We start from the raw sequence: 17,791 nt of genomic DNA on the forward strand, positions 1-17,791 counted from the left end.
GAGCGAGGGTATGCATTTTTTGGGATCGAGGAGTGGCGTAGTAGAAACTGTTCTGGTGAGAAGTCAAGATTGAAGATGGTGATCGGGTTTGTAATTCGGTGGACATCTTTCCAGAAGGTTTGTAATTTGGGACATGACCACCAGATATGTAGCAGTGACCCCGTCTCCTCCTCACATCTCTAACATTGTGGGGAAAGTGAAGGATAGATTTTGCTTAGCCTTAGGGGAGTTCTATACAATCTGGAATATAATTTGACCGTGTTCTCTCATATATATTTACTGTTCTTTTGTGTATACATGTATATATATATGTTTTCCCAGTCTTGGTCTGATAGATCGATCAAAAGGTCATGTTCCCATTTACGGCTAGCCCAGTTGGATTTAGTGTTCTGGCAAGTGAATAGTAGCGCATATGTACAGGAAATTAAGTGACATTGTGGTTCAGTTTTTAAGCATAGTGCTTCGAAGGAAGTGTTTTGTCTTGACCAATCAGGTCTTGGCTTGGGCTTTTCAAGAAAGTGTCTAATTTGTATGTACGTCCAAAAAGGGAACATGCCATTTGTCATCTGTGTTGCTAGCTTGGATTCTGAGACGAGGTGGCTGTTTTCGAAGAAGTGCTCTACTCGAACGGTAGAGTGTGGCCATGAGTCTGTCAAGAAGGATGTGGAGGCACCTGGCGAAAAGTCTGGGTTGTGTCGTAGTGGGATCATGGGATCTAGAATTGAGCAAATATTCTGTTTGCGGCAAGTTTCCCGGAAGGAAGGTAATGTTGGGTGGATGAGTGGGTAGTTTTTGGTAGTCAGGGGGGTGTGTTTCAGGGGTATCTAAGGGATTTGGGACAGCGGGAGCGAGGACATGGAGTGTTCTAGCTGAACCCAGGCTTTGACCTTGGAGTGGATATTCCAGTTGTTAATTCTAGTTAGATGGCAGGCTTGGTGGTATTTTCATAGGTCTGGGAGACCTATTCCTCCTCTGAGTTTGGGGATGGTGAGTCTGGAATAGCTTAGTCTCGGGTATGCATTCCAGATGAAGCCATATTTTATTTAATTTTTAATCCCTGCCTAGGTTTTAGTTTAAGTTGATGCCATGATCGCTACCCCAGGTTTCCAGTTTCAGGGTGGTGCCTTTTTTTGCAAAATCCTATGTAGCCACCCTTGCATTCAGGGATTAAACCCCTTTCTCCTAATACCAAATGCATCAATAGAAACACACAGTCCCATAGCCTAGGCAGGCACAGCACTCACCTGCTTCTCCTTCCTCATCCCCCTTCCCCGTTCCATCTCCAAGCTAACATAGTAACGCAAGACAGCACTCTCCACTGTAAACACTTTCCTGTGAAGACCAGAAGTTCAGGGAAGCTGTACAGAGAGTGCAGGAGCCAGCAGCATTAAAGGTTTTAAGCTGAAAGTTCTGGGGTAAGAATTTTAACAATTTACTATGGACTGTTTATTTTATTTTGTCTAAAATGTGTTAACCTAAAAAACAAAGAGGGCTTGATACTACTTTAAGTAAATTCCAAACTTTTTGCACTGATTGATGGCCAATATGGTACAAGACTCTACTATGGCTAAGAAAGTTAATAAAAGGAGTGATAAAAGCTGGCTGATAATAGAAGAGCACAGGGATTGAGAAAGCAGAAACATGCTTTTTCAGTCTACTAGCACAGTAAACTGAATACACCAAACAAATGTTGGACTTAAAAAATGAAATCTGGAAAAAGGGAAACGTGTAGGTGTTGTATCAACAACCAGTAGATTTTATGGTACAGGTTAGAAACCAAGAAGGATCTGGTTTATAAAAGCTGGATATAAAATTAGAACAATTTTCTTATTTGTAAATGAGCCCCTAACAGACTTTTTCTTTCCTTTGGCTGATATATACCTTAAGTTATTACTTAGATAGCATAAGAACTTGGGAGAGCTTAACCACTCTGAATTCCAGTTTATTTCCCCCCTATCCTGACACCCCTTTTGGTATAATATTGCATTGTACACAGGAAAAAAAGTCTTTGCATAAATTGTTAACATAACATTAAGATCAAGACAGACTACATATGACATTAAAGCATTTGTTACCCCGACACGTCATATTCCTAATGTACTTGTATGAGAAAGCATCCTGCTCTCCTAAGCTTCCTTTGTGTGAAATCCCTGTGTTCCCGCCAGTCCCTCTGCTATCCTATTAAAAACTGACCACACTAAGCAGGAGAGCTCACCGTGGTCAGTTCTCTAGCTATGCTGGGTACTCCGTGTGTTCTCCTCCAATGATCAGACTTGTCCTGACACGCCCCCGCAGCACAGCCATTCACTGGGAAACTCAGACTGCTGCTGCTTCTCCTCCCCCCAGATGTACTGCTGCTGAGAACAGAGGGAATGTGGTCACTTATAAAAAATGGAAAAAAGTTATTAAAGTATTTGTATATCTATGCAAAAATGTTTTGCCTTTTATTATTTCTATTTTTAAAGGAATGGGTTGTTTTACAAGGTGATCGTTTACAATTACTTTGAGTTATATCACTTATCTGTAAGAGCAACCTAGAAGAGTTGCCCTGTAGCAGGAAGTCCCAGGGTTGATCGATTCAGGTTCTGGGACTAGTGTAGAACCACAGCTGTGAATGACAGCAGCGTTTCGAATACTAAATTTCGTGGGGACTTGCAGGAGCCTTTGAGTTTGGCGTTATTTGAAAATCTTGACAGGGCAAAACACACTATGCCACTGTCATTTTTAAATTGCACCTGGCAAATAAGTGATTTAGCAAAAACAAAACTTTTTTTTAACATACCAACCAAATAATCCAAAAATCTGACTCATGAAAAAATGGCCACAAGAAACATTGCACTTTGAATGAAACCAAAATCTGCTGCAGGGTTAAAAAAAAGTTTGTGTGTTTTGCAACACTTGTTATAAGCTGGAAAAGGAATAAACCCACATATACAAACACTCAAGTCATACGCACAACACTGGCAAACTTGAAACACAAAATTTCTGTATACATACTATGCTTGAAAAAATAAATAAAAAAATCAATCAAGAATAATTTGTACTTTTTTTTACCCTTTAGTAATATAAGATAATTTGTCAATGTGTTCCCTCAGGATGTCTCCACACTGCTGTTTGGAATCCAGCATGTCTCCACAATCATGCTGAGTTATTAATGTAGAAACCACAGCAAAGCAACCTGCTTAAAGGCAGAACTGTCACATTACAAATTTGTGTACAGATGCATTTGATCATGTTAGAGCGCCCCCCCCCCCCCCCCCAATGAAAGTGAATAAGAACCCGAAAGCAGTTTAATGCAGCTTGGAAGGTTAAAGAAGAACTTTCACTTCTTAAAATTATTTGATGATTCAGTTTCCTAAGATACAATGTATATATAGCACTTTGTTCCAGGAGCTGTGGAAGCAGAGATAACGTATGTAACAAAGTGCCCCAAGGTCCACCCAACAAGTTCTGACCACAAAGCAGATGCATGTATAACTGACAGCACTTGCACCATCCTCCGTGTGCTCTCCTAACACCAGGCTTCTCACTCTGAATGCAGGGTAGTGGGCATGTCAGTCTAAAACTGAAAAAGCCAGGCACACCCTACAGCAGCACTGTTCCTGTGCTGCCCATACAGCTGAGAGCAGCGGTGGTGTTAGAATGAGGCCCAACTTTCAACTGTACACAGATAATGGCATGGGGTTTCCATAAACATTCATGAAAGCTTCTTTTTGATGCTGTTGCTGCTCCTAGCTTGCAAACACAGCTTGTGTGAGTAGCACATAAATAGTGCTGCGGGGAGCGTTCCTTTGTTGTTCAGTGTTAAACTGACATTCCCCTTTTTTGGTAGGAGATCTGTGGGCAAGCTTGGGGATCGTTGTCACATACTGGGTCTTGGGTCAGCTTGTAGAAAGATGGAACAAAGAGTTGTATGTACTTTGTACCCCATGGAACTGGTACATCAAATATATGAAGTGATCGTAGAACGATCTTAGAATGAATCTTAGAAAGCTTCATTTGCTCATCTACACAAGCCCCAAAGCTCATAGGAAAAAACTCTATATGCATTGCTTAAAAGGTGGGAAAAAGGGAAGCATACATTCGCTGTCATGCGATGCCTTGCTTCTGCCCCTTACCGTATATGCTAATCTCCAGCAGCAATATTTATTGATATTTGGACTATCTCCAGCTGTGAGCTATGCACATTCATGCTACGCTTTTGGGAAACACAAGCTTAATAGAGAGCATTGTATGTTTCACAGAGTTAGCAGGTATGGTGGCACTGTCACCAAAGGGGATTATTAGATGCGCATTGGGAATAGCAATGTATGTGTGGTGGGTGAACATAAAATTTGCAGGAACTTATCAAACATATACAACACATAGGCATTGGAGCTGCATTCATAAATTGGAGCTCCAGGTCAGAAAAAACACTGCTGAGAAACACAGGGAATGCAGGCATGCATTGGCACTGTACTGTTTACACTGGAAAATAGGAAAAAGAAGACTGACCAGTGGAACGAAAAATGTGTAACACTTAGGGGACGAAAACTCAGCACTGCACTGAATATATATCAATATGGTGTCACACAAAGCGTGTTTTATGAATAATGGCTGCTGTATTCTCTGTCAACTTTCCTGTCTTTATTTGTCTCGTACAAATTCTCAAACAATACGGCCACAGAGAAGAAAAGGAGACAGGAGACCGCGACTTGACATACTTTAAAGTGCAGCAAGCTGTCAACTATATATACTTTTTTTAATGCAATTGTCAAATAATCTATACAAACTATAAACTTCCTAAAAAAGTTTATAGCCTCAACAGAATTAGGTTATTAACAGATACAGATTTGTAACTAGAAAACCCACCACAGGTGATGAATTAATAGAAATTAAAGATAATAGTATTTTGCCATCTATTAAAATTACATTAGACAGATCATTTATTTAATTGAGTACCAAATTATTTTGCTTTGGCAATTAATGCCAAAAAGCACAAACCTCATGAAGTCAACCCTCTTCATTGACTGTAATTTATCGACCTGAGTAAACAAAACAAAAATATATCTAACCTTGGGATATATTACTTAGCTAACAATATGAGAACAAGAAATGCCTGCAAATTTCACAAAGTCTACTGAAAAATTCTGTTTTACTTGGTGGACAGTGGTGGAATGAAACAACCACTGGTTCCAATATCTGCTGGTAACGAACAATAGGATCTCCAGGAAACCTGAAGTAGTATCACCACAACATCAAAATCCCTGTTAAAACCCCCAGGGGACCAAGTGCATGTAGCACTTGTTTCCATCCCAATCTGTGCTGTGGTTTTGCGCTAAAATATAAATATTATGTTGGTTTGTGCTGGCTGTCAGTTTCAACCCCTCCTGAAGGCCAATTATGGGGGAAATATAGAAGTTGACGTCACCTTGCCTTCTCTCAGATTTTCACTTTGCTTTGTACATGCTGGTTAGGCTCTTGCTATGTATTCCTTAATGACATCAGATGTTTGCCAAGTGCCCCTGGTGCTTCCATTGTATTTGGGTTGTTTGTCCAATACAGACTGCACTCAGAACAATTAAAGTGATATTCAAGCCTATTTTTATTTTTTTTATAAAAATAGGTTATTCTTAACTGCTCTGAGCAATGATATTGCACAGAAGCATCCCCTTACCTTTTGTTCTTGAATCCCCTGCTGGCGTTGTCTACTCCTTTTTCCAACAGGTGTGTGTGTGTGTCCAGACTCTCACACAGTACAGCTCGCCCAGGCCCCCCACTTTCTATAGCTCCCGCTGCTGCTTGTGCCTCCTGTGAGATCAGCAATTTAAGGGAGAAGAGCTACAGCCATGACACTGGATTGCTGACAGGACTCGGGTAATGTTTGGAGACTTTAGAACCACTTTAAGAATCAGTCAGCACTGGTGGGGCTGTGTGATGTATCTGTTGGCTGCTAGTAAACATTCTCCTACACTGACAATAGTAAAGGATCAGTCAGCACTGGCGAGGCTGTCCGATATATCAGCTGGTAAGCATTCCCCTGCACTGACAATAGTGAGAGATCAGTCAGCACCGACAGGGCTTTGTGATAAACTTCCACAGCACTATGTACTGGATGTTTACACTAGCAGTCCTCCAACCTGCTGTGCCTAATCTGCACTGCCCAGACAAAAAAGTAATGGGTCATGCAGCCTCATAGGACAGTCAGAGGAGAATGCAAAACTACTACTACAAGCCTTAACCAGTGCTCAGACTGGCATTGATATAAGTCTCAGGACTGCTATATACTGCCAATGAGAAAGGTATTTAGCCGTTTATATTTACTAAAATAATTGCATTTCCATGTTCTGTGTACTGTTGGAGACCAGATATAGCAAATGCAGGGTCCTGGGTTTAGTAACACTTTAAGACATTAGGAAGCAACACACATAAGTTTCAATCCAAAAAAATGGGCAACAAATGGGAAATGACTTCACAAGGCCCATAGTTGCAGCTGTGCAACTTATGGCAATTGACCAATGTCAATTGTATGCATGCTCTTTGTCTAGCGTATACATCCAAAATCTTTGTCCTTAATAAATTGTCCCAGTTGCCACTCCTGTAAGTTTTTTACTTCTTCCATAAAAATGGCATTGGGTTTTGAACCTGATGATTGTGTGTGGAGGCATGTATTGTGACTGGATTGTTTGGGTCAAGTTCCTTTCATTGTCTATGGTCAGTTTTATATCACCATGATGCTTTTTATACCTTTTTTTGAATGGGTTACTGTAAACATTTGAGGTTGTACGCCCAATGATCAATGTTATTGTAGTTTTTTTTGCCAGCGTGTGGACAATGAAACAATTCTTTAAGAGTCAGAATTATGTATATATTGCAGTTAGGACATCTATGGCAACCCATCTTTTTTGGGAAGTTAAAGCCAAGTATCATACTCTCCCCTGGGATCTGCTTGTACAAGGAAATAATAGAGAGCTTTATTCTCAGATTATCAGGATTTTTGACTTACCAGTAAAAATCATATCTTGGAAAAAAAAGAGGGCTGCAAAAGATATCCCCGTATACAAGTCCTCACACTCCTAGCCTGCATCAATTTTATATCAAGCAAAAAGGAGATCACAAGAAAAGAGGCAAAGGACTTGAGTCCCATACTGTACTTTAAAATGGATTTCACTGGTAAGTCAAAAAATCCCATTTTCTTAGTGATACAATAAAAGGACACAGACTCTTTAGCCATTACAATGGAATATCCAAAAGCAACCCAAGAGAGGGATGGTCAAAACATGGTAGCAGGCCCACATAACAAATGGGTCAAGAAAAGTTTGACAAATTCAATGCAGTTTGTAGAACCTCTCACCTAAAACTGGCCTGAACATCCATCTGATAGAACCTAACAAACTGGTTAAAAGAAGCCCAGATGGAAGCCTTGCACATTGTGCAGAGGTGATAGCAACAAGTCAGTGCATCCTATGCAGTATTTTCTAGCATGAAATTTTCCTGACTTACACCAGGCAAAACAGTCCTTCCAGCTGTGATGTTAGATTTTTTGAGAAGTAAATTTCCTAGCCCTCAGGAGGGTAGGGATGACAGAGTCAAATGGCTCCTGTCTCCCTGGACCATGGTCTCAACAGCCATGCTGCTAAACTCAGAAACTGAAGGATGGAGCACTGGCTCTTGAGACAGAATGTCTGGAAGATCCAAGAGGGCCCACTGAGAGTTTGCCATGAGCTTGAGTATGTCCTCCTGGGCCAATTCAGTGTGATAATAATCACTGTAATCCTTTTCATCTCAATCCTATGAAGCAAAGGAGTGAGAATCTGAAGGCAAAGATCAAATTGAACTACAGTGTCACTAGAGAGTCCACTGTGAATGCCCAAGGGTCCCCAAACCTGGCAACAAACCTGCCCATTTGCCTCTGAATCTGGACACAAGCAGATTCAAATTTGGCATCCCCCACCTGTGGCAAAGGGCTTGAACCACCTCCAGATGGAGAGCCAAATCCCCATAATCCAGACACTGAAAACTGAAAAAGTCCACCTGCCGATTTTCCATGCCTGGGATGTGGATGGTTGTTAGGGCTGCTTCTATTTGTGCAAGGTGACTTCTGGTGTCTCCTTGATGGACCCTTATGTGATGCCTTCATAGCCGAGGGGTCCAGGGTTGAAAGACCAACTGAACTGCCCTGAGCTCCAAACTGACTTTCTCAGACAACCAAGTCCAGGCCTGTTGCCCAACACAATAGGATGGCATGCACTGTGAGAGTCCTCCATGTCTTTGTAGGAAAGGGTTTCTCCGACTTCGGTGCTACATTAAGGAGAGTCTGGCCTTGGGGTCAGATGCATGGTGTGGTCCCAACCAAGCAAGAAAGTCTGTTTGTCCCATGCTGCCAGAATATTGAGTTTCCATGATCTGCAGTGAAACTGGACGTACAACACTACCTCGAAGAAGGCAACCATTAGACCTTCATTGCTGGTACAAAGAAAGGTTTTCCCTTTGGCCTGGAGGCCCTAGACATGGTAACGCAGGTAGCATGGAGGAGGAAAAGAATCAAAATGTCCAAGTAAAAACACCAATTTTAGAGAATCTAACTGGACTCATAGCACATGAGTCCAGTATGCAAGTTCTCTAAAGTTGGTGCTTTATTTTACACCACAAGGATTCCAACTTAAAAAGATTAGGCTATTTTGATTTGTTAAGTTTATTTTTATTTTATTTATTTATTTCAGGTACTTATATAGCGCCGTCAATTTACGCAGCGCTTTACATATACATTGTACATTCACATCAGTCCCTACCCTCAAGGAGCTTACAATCTAAGGTCCCTAACTCACTTTCATACATACTAGGGACAATTTAGACAGGATCTAATTAACCTACCAGCATGTCTTTGGAGTGTGGGAGGAAACCGGAGTACCCGGATGAAACCCACGCAGGCACAGGGAGAACATGCAAACTCCAAGCAGGTAGTGTCGTAGTTGGGATGTTAACCACTTCAGTACCCGCCCATAGTCATATGACGTCCACAGATGGGATCTCCCATCCTGGGTGGACGTCATATGACGTCCTGGGATTCCTGGCCGTCTAGGGGGCACGCGCGCGCCGCCGGGAGCACGCGCGCGCCCGCCGCGTTCCTCGGGACCCGGTGCGTGTGCCCGGCGGCCGCGATGTCCGCCGGGCACCCGCGATTGCCCGTTAACCGGGCCGGCATGTGGATCTGTGTGTGTAAACACACAGATCCACAGCCTGTCAGCTCTGAGGAGAGCGATCTGTGTTCCCAGAACGGGGGAACACTGATCGGTCTCCTCCCCTAGTGCGTCCCCTCCCCCTTCAGTTAGAATCATTCCCTAGGAAACATACTTAACCCCTCCCCGCCCCCTAGTGGTTAACCCCTTCACTGCCTGTCACATTTACACAGTAATCAATGCAATTTTATAGCACTGATCGCTGTATAAATGTGATTGGTCCTAAAAATGTGTCAAAAGTGTCCGATGTGTCCGCCATAATGTCGCAGTCACCAAAAAAAAATCGCGATCGCCGCTAAAAAAAATAAAAAAAAATTTTTTTTTTTTTTTAAAATGCCATAAATCTATCCCGTATTTTGTAGACGCTATAACTTTTGCGCAAACCAATCAATATACGCTTATTGCGATTTTTTTTACCAAAAATATGTAGAAGAATACGTATCGGCCAAACTGAGGGAAAAATGTGTTTTTAAAAAAAAAAAAAATTGGGATATTTATTATAGCAAAAAGTAAAAAATATTGTGTTTTTTTCAAAATTGTCGCTCTTCTTTTGTTTATAGCGCAAAAAATAAAAACCGCAGAGGCGATCAAATACCACCAAAAAAAAGCTCTATTTGTGGTGAAAAAAGGACGTCAATTTTTTTTGGGTACAACGTCGCACGACCGCGCAATTGACTATTAAAGTGCAACAGCGCTGAAAACTAAAAATTGGCCTGGGAAGGAAGGGGGTGAAATTGCCCTGTATTGAACCGGTTAAAGATTAAGTTGTATTGCTAGTTTCAAATGTTCAAGTAAGCATCCCAAATGTTTACCAAAGCCAGAAAATCACAGAAAGGCGAGAGGCAAAAAAACAAACAAACCTCGTTGTTTCAATGCAGAACTTCTGAAACTGTAAAAACAAGTTGAGAGTCTTTAGTTCCAGAATGGCCCAGATTCCTCCATTTGGTCTGGCAACCATGAAGATTGGAGTAGAAGTCTTGAAACGATTTCTCCATTGGCACAAAAAGAATGAACCCCTGAGACAGGAGCTGCTGGAAAGCAGCAATAAGTAGCCAGAGGGAAGAGGGGCAAGTTTGACAGCATGATGCAGGAAGGAGGCAGAATGCTAAACTCTAGTTTTCAGCCCTGGACATGAAACTCTGGACCCAAACATCTGACATGACCTGATGTCAGAGAAGTGGTGGCACCCCATCACTGGGAAGAGGACTTAGCCAGCCTTGTTCTGTTTAAAAGCCTTGGTAACACAAGAAATGGCAGATTTACAACAGGAACCTCACACATTTGCAGGAAACTTTCTTCAGTAGGATACTACTGTGCAAGGATTTTTGGAGGTATAATAATCTTCTCTGGGTGAGGCCAGTCCCCATATAGGACAAGTGAGTGAACTGGGAAGGTCTTAGTTGCTTGTAGGAGCTCCAGGCTGGGAAAAATAAATAAAAAAAGTCAGCAGCTACACATACTGTAGCCGCTGACTTTTAATATAAGAACACTTACCTGTCCCAGAGATCCAGCGATGTACTCACCGGAGCCGATTCTTCAATCAGTTTCGGGTACAGGAAACCGGCAGAGAAGCTCCTCCCCTCTCCCCCCAAAAAGTGTCAAACATGGCAGTGGAATCAGGCAGGGCTTCCCCTTTTGGATGGAGCTCCACTTTAAAGGACCTCATGCTAGAGACCTTGGGGTGTGCAGAATCAGGCTGCTCTAAGGCTAAGCATAAGCTTACAGAGTAGCAATGAATCCTTAAATTTGGATGAAATCTCCTTTACAGGCATCTCATATTGACCTGGATCTTTAGAAAGGGGGAAAGAGCAGGGGAAATTAACCTCAACAACTACCTCCTCCAGAGAACATGTCTATCTCCAGAGTCAGGAGGGGAGGCTGAAGAGGCCTGAGATTCTGTCCATGAAATCTGGCGCTGTGACAAAAATGTTGTCTCTGGAAAAATAAGGGGAAGACAGTGTGACCAATGGGTTGGCAGAATGGCAAGTGGAAAGCAAAAAGAGTCAGGTTGGAGGTAATCAACTGAACAAAGGGTTCTAGGGCCCTGTGTAGTAAAATTGCCACTCTCCCTGCAGGCAGGTGCGGAGCCTGAGCTAGCAGCACCATCTGATACTTTTACTTAGTTCTTGTGGTCTGTCATGTGTTGTAAAATTTGGTCTCCAGAGAAGTACTCTGACCTCTGCTGCTGGGTTTTCTGTGCCATGCATTGTAGGTTGCCGAGAACCCAGGCATCATGGTGAAACTGCGAAGTTGTGCCAATTGAGTGAGGGCTATGAGCCATTACCAGTTGAGGGAGCAGGCAGAAAAGGGAAAAGGCAGGGCGCAAGGTCTCAGTAACCCCCTTGGAAAATGAAGTGGTGCTACTCTTAGAGAAGTCGTCCTTAATGCACATACTGGCAAAAATAACACTGTATTATAGAGTACTACAATTGCAATATCGATAAGTGTGTATACAATCATAAATGTTAATAAGCATATATAGGCAAATAATTAACCCTTTCTACACAACATTTAAAAAACATCAGGGTGATATAAAACTGGTCATAGAAAACAAACAAAAAGACAACAAGCGAAGAAAATAAACCAGTTGCAAAACATCACAACCATCAGGTTCACAAACTGCATGTCATGTTTATAGAACAAGTCCCAAAACCTTTCAGCGGTGGCAACTTGGACAATTATTGAGAAGGAAGACATTTTGAATTTTATACACTAGACACTATTTATCTAAAGGTTTGAAGAAAGCATTTACATGCACATTTTTGGACAACAGATGACCAATGCCCCTGGTAACTTACATTTTAATCCTCACAATTAAAACTCATCTGTTCAGGGAAGTAGCTTTGTGGAAAGAGTAGTGTTTTGGCACATTTGTGTTGTTTTCCGGTCATAGTGTTAACCACCATGCAATGTCTTTAGGCCCCAAAACATAAGTTATTTCTGACTTATGGCACACTGCTTTCACAATAAGCATGTGAAAACGTATCATTTTAAAAACTTCACAATGGCCATTAGTAGTAATGAAAATGTTCTGCCCATATCTCACCTTTGGCTTGCTGAACTAATGTGATTTGCTTGTTTGCAAGCTTCAAATCACCAGCCTTCACTCACATTTGAAATATTACTTTGGGTGAATTTGGCTTTTAAAGATTACAGATAAAGTATGTAGTAATTGCGTTAATTGTACAGAACTCCTGAGCACATAACCATTAGCGTAAACTTGGGTTGCAAATACATAAATCTTATCAAACATTGATTATATATATATACACACACACACACACACACACACACATATATATATATATACATACATACATACATACACACACACAGTGGGTATAGAAAAGAATCACCCCCTTTAAAATAACCACATTTTGTTGATTTGCAGCCTAAAATGAAGGAAATTTTTGTTTTATCCAGCTGTATTTACTAGTGCAACTTATAACATCCAAGTGAAAGATAGAATACCATGTCAGAAAAAAAAAATTAAAGGCAGAATCCCTGAATTGGAAAAAGGATCACCCCCCCTTTAGGTCAGTAGTTTGTGGGATCACATTTTGCTTTAATTACAGCCTTTAGTCTGTTGGGCTGTGTTTCTACTAACATCTTGACTTTGCAATATTTGCCCACTCTTCTTTGTAGAACTGCTTAAGTTCAGTAAAATTTTTCAATGGGGTTTCAATGATGGTATTTTGCCCCATCCATTTTCCTTCTATCCTGACAAGTGCTCCAGTCCCTGCTGCAGAGATACACCCCCATAACAGGATACTACCACCTCCATGCTTTATTGTAGAAATGGTATTATTTGGATAGTGAGCTGTATTGGATTTCTGCCAGACATATAGTTTGGTGTTGAGGCAAATAATTAATTTTTTGTCTCATCTGACCACCCTACAGTAAATGCGCCTTAAAGATTCTGAAGCCACATGGAAAAAGGTGTTGAGGTCAGATGAGACTAAAATTGAATTATTTGTCCTCAACACCAAATGATATGTCTGGCAGAAATCCAATACAGCTCACCAGCCAAATAACACCATTCCTACAGTAAAACATGGAGGTGGTCATATTCTGTCATGGGGTGGGTGTTTCTCTGCAGCAGGGACTAGAGCATGTTTTGGGATAGAAGAAAAATTAATGGGCAAAATATCAAATTCTTGAGGAAAATCTGCTGCCCTCTGCCAGAAAGCTATCAATGGAAAGAATATTTACCTTTCAACATGACAATGAGCCAAAGCACACAGCAAAAAAATGACCACACAGTGGTTGAAGGAGAAAAAGGTGAATGTCCTTGCATGGCTTAGTCAGAGCCCAGACTTGAACCCCACTGAAAATCTGTGGAATGACTTGAAGACTGCAGTCCACAAACTATAGAATGGAAATGGGATTAGCTCCATGCTTAGGATAGAAAGGTAGGTATGCAGCCTCCCCTAATAGCACCCCCTAGAAGGGGGTGTCTACAAGTAAAAAAGTAAAAGGTATGGGGAGAGTGGCGCTCCCTATAATAATGGGAACAGGGTCCCTACATAAACACAAAATATGTGTACTGCACCCAAGTGTAAATGTGCCATCAACCACCTAAAAAATGATAAATATAAGTATATTGTGTAAACAATATGTGTTTTACCGTGTGTCAATATGTATGTATACACGATAGCAAAGCATCTACTGCGTCAGTGGTGCAAACTGTGTGAATGCACCACCAACAGAAAAACGGGGATCTCACCCACAGAAATTTCCCGCTAACAATAAAAGTGACATCAAAGAAAAATACAACAGGTGGTAAATGTCCAAATTAAAAAATAAAAAATTAAAACATTCCTATATTATAAAAGTGAAGCTCCAGAATAGCAAAATATTCATACCAAAAGATGTACATACAAAAAATATGTAAAAAATTTTTTTAGGACATCAAATGAGCCAAAAAGTGAACGAAAATATAGGTGTAGCTCCAAAAATGGCAATAATGTTCATAACAAAAAATGTTCATGTAAATCTAAGTGACTTGTGTGCTCCAAAGACATTCAGTGACTTTTGTGATCCCCCTTAAGGGTCCCCACTCACCAGCTCCTGGCACTCCTACAGGGGTAGAAAGCGTGTATCATTAGAGGTGGATGAGCTCCTATCCTGGGTGGGACGTCCCCACCGATCCTGTGTTCAGTACAACCTCCAACACCGTAACCAGGAAGAGTTTCACCGGCTTTCTGTAGTCACATCCTCTTAAGGAAACGTGACACCTTTGACAACCTTTTGACGCCTTTATATATTTTTTTTGTATGTACATCTGTTGGTATGAATATTTTGCTATTCTGGAGCTTCACTTTTATAATATAGGAATGTTTTAATTTTTTAATTTGGACATTTACCACCTGTGTTGTATTTTTCTTTGATGTCACTTTTATTGTTAGCGGGGAATTTCTGTGGGTGAGATCCCCGTTTTTCTGTTGGTGGTGCATTCGCAGTTTGCACCACTGACGCAGTAGATGCTTTGCCATCGTATATACACATTGACAAACGGTAAAACACATATTGTTTACACAATATACTTATCATATTTTAGGTGGTTGATGGCACATTTACACTTGGGTGCAGTACACATATTTGTGTTTATATAGGGACCCTGCAGTCCACAAACTGTCACCATCACATTTAACTGAATTTGAGCAGTTCTGCAAAGAAGAGTGGGAAATACTGCAAAGTCTAGAAGTGCAAAGTTAGTAGAGACATATCCCAACAGACTAAAGGCTGTAATTAAAGCAAAAGGTGGTTCAACAAAATACTGACAAGGGGGTGATCCTTTTTTCAACTCAGCAATTATTTTTTTATTTTTTCCTGACATGTTGGCGTCATATCTTCCACTTGGATGTTATAAGTTGCACTAGTAAATACAGCTGGATAAAACAAAAACTGTCTTTATTTCAAGCTGCAAAGCAACATGTGATTTTAAAAAGGGGGTGATTCTTTTTTATACCCACTGAAATTTATTGCTGTGCAGTCAGCATGTACTGTATGTATAAAGTTCCCACACAGGCATTCATGTAAGCCTTGTAATATTAAATCATAATAACAAATTCAAGAGTGAATAAAAAAAAAAACTTTCAAGCTTAATTAATCAGATGTCTTTGATGTTAAATTCAAACAAAACAGTGCCAGTCCAAGTAGCACAAGTTTAAAGGGCTTTTTACTTTTCTGCCATAAACCACACATAACTGATTAGAAATGTAAAAATCTAAGTTATTTAATGGCATCACATACCTATTAAATATTTGCAAATGATAATGAAAGTTCATTTCCTACTTCATACAAACTGTAGCTTTTATAAAAGGAACAAGAGAGATGATCCAAACAAAACTCTAAACCACTACTAAACAATCTGAGGTCTTGTCCAAAAGAAAATTCATAGGTCACAATAAAGAAATGAGAAGGCTACCTGACACATGCCTAAACATACTCCATTTTCAAAAAAATTTTAGGGATTTGGGTAACTACTACTAAGGTCATACCTCAGTTGTATAGTGCTTTTTGTAATGATGAGACTTTCTGTTTCTGAGCGTACTGTCATTATGAGACCGATCCATGTTACGCCGTGCAACATATCCTGTGCTGGGATCATCTTCACTGGAAACCTCATCAGAAACATTAGCCAAGGATCTCTGCGCATCCTGAACAAGATTCACATTTCATTAGAAAGGTTTTGATTGTTACACACACATAAACTAGTGAAAGTTTGGTTAATTTTACAAACCTAACACAGACTGTTCCTCATCAGATCTGGCCGGAATGGGCTACAGTGGCAGACAACTTTCATATTTAAGGATATCCACAGACTGCACTCAGGCCAAATGATCAGGGGTGAAATAAGATTTTCGGCAGCATCAAGTCACAGCATTGCCATTCTTCCCCTCCCTCCAGCATTGAAATAGACAAAAACTTGGACAACCCAAATGCGTACATGTGAAGTATGTAAAAAAAATAAATAAATAAAAAACACACTGACTGGCTGACATCTACACACATTCTCTGCCCATGCCTTGGTTTATTAGTATCCATTTCCCAGACACCGACTGGGCAACAAATCAGGTTACAGTAAAAGGAACTCACAAGCACAAAAAGTTTCTTAAAAAATCCTTTGTACAAGTGACACATACGTTAGCAGATCTCCTTAAATATGCACATAGACTAGAAACATAGCACCAGGGTCAGCTGTGTTTAAACTGGTTATAATTTTTCTTTTTCTATTAAATAATAAACATGTTATACTTACCCGTTGTGTGCTATGGTTTTGCACAGCGTGGCCCCAAACATACTCTTCTGGAGTCCACTGCCAGTGACCTTGACTCCTCCTTTTCTCTGAGTGCCCCCACTGCAAGCCACTTGCTATGGGGGGGGGAGTTGTACAGGCTTGATTCCAAGCTAAACTAGGTCTGTCTATAGACACACAAAGCGTTGCTCGGTCCACCCTGTCTTCACAAGATTTGACTGACAGCAACAGAGCCCAATGACTCCCACTGCTGCAGACGGGCACAGCGTTGGATCGAGATCGGGCTCAGGTAAGTGTCTAAGGGGGACTGGGAGAGGAGATTTTGATTTAAAAAAAAAAAAAAATTAAAAAAAAAAAAAAAAAAAAAAAAAAAAAAAAAGGGAGAAGGTCAATGACAAACTTTCCCTCTGGTTTAGCAACATATGCCTAGGATAGTCTATTTGCTCCAACCTTCAGTTATTGAATTTGTCAAAAAACAATGCATTAGAGGAAAGAGAGCTATATCGGCTATAGCCTTCTTCATAGTATGAAAAAGAACAAGGGACTAAGGCAGGCCATACATGGGTCGAATTTCAAAAGAATTTTCTTTCGAAAATCTTATCTAAGAATTTTCATTCATATTTCGCACCATTAGCGGGCTGCAGCAACAGCTGATTTTCTTGCGGCCATCAAATTTGAGTAATCGGACATGTTGGAAATTTTTTGAAAAATGAACAATTTTCTAATCAATGATGGGAGAATCGTGCGGGAAACATAATTGAAAAAAGAAATGCGCATGTGCAAGAAAAGAAAATTCCTGGATAGAAAAGAAGATTCTCAGCCACGAAAATTATTTTCTGTAGCAGCTTGAGGTGCAATTTAAAGCCCCATACACACCATTAGATTTTCTGCAGATTTTTGTCTTCAGATTTACCAAAACCATGTAGTGCAAGGGCCTGCCTGATTGCATACAAATTGAAACTCTTATGCCGTGTACACACGGTCGGATTTTCTGATGGGAAATGTTGGATGTGAGCTTGTTGTCGGAAAGTCCGACCGTGTGTATGCTCCATCGAACATTTGCTGTCGGACTTTCCGCCTACAAATGTTTGATAGCAGGTTCTCAAATTTTCCGCCAACAAAACTTTGTTGTCAGAAAGTCCGATCGTGTGTACACAAAGTCCGTCGCACAAAAGTTCGCGCATGCTCGGAATCAAGCAGAAGGAGCCACACTGGCTATTGAACTTCCTTTTTCTCGGCTCGTCGTACGTCTTGTACATCACCGCGTTCCCACGTTCGTAATTGTTGGCCAACATTTATGTGACCATGTGTA

At 40.8% G+C, this 17,791-nt stretch overlaps 1 protein-coding gene across 2 annotated transcripts in view; it reads right to left on the reverse strand.

Moving 5' to 3' along the window:
* Window positions 1–17,791, reverse strand: part of PHTF2 (putative homeodomain transcription factor 2) — a 250,240-nt gene that overhangs the window by 53,535 nt on the left and 178,914 nt on the right. For both annotated transcript variants that reach the window (XM_073619589.1, XM_073619588.1), the window contains one exon: window positions 15,722–15,880. In XM_073619589.1, the coding sequence (XP_073475690.1) occupies window positions 15,722–15,880 (159 nt within the window). The remainder of the gene's footprint in view (window positions 1–15,721; window positions 15,881–17,791) is intronic.

This window comes from Aquarana catesbeiana, linkage group LG03 (assembly GCF_042186555.1).
Source record: "Aquarana catesbeiana isolate 2022-GZ linkage group LG03, ASM4218655v1, whole genome shotgun sequence".
Classification (NCBI taxonomy): Eukaryota; Metazoa; Chordata; class Amphibia; order Anura; family Ranidae; genus Aquarana; species Aquarana catesbeiana.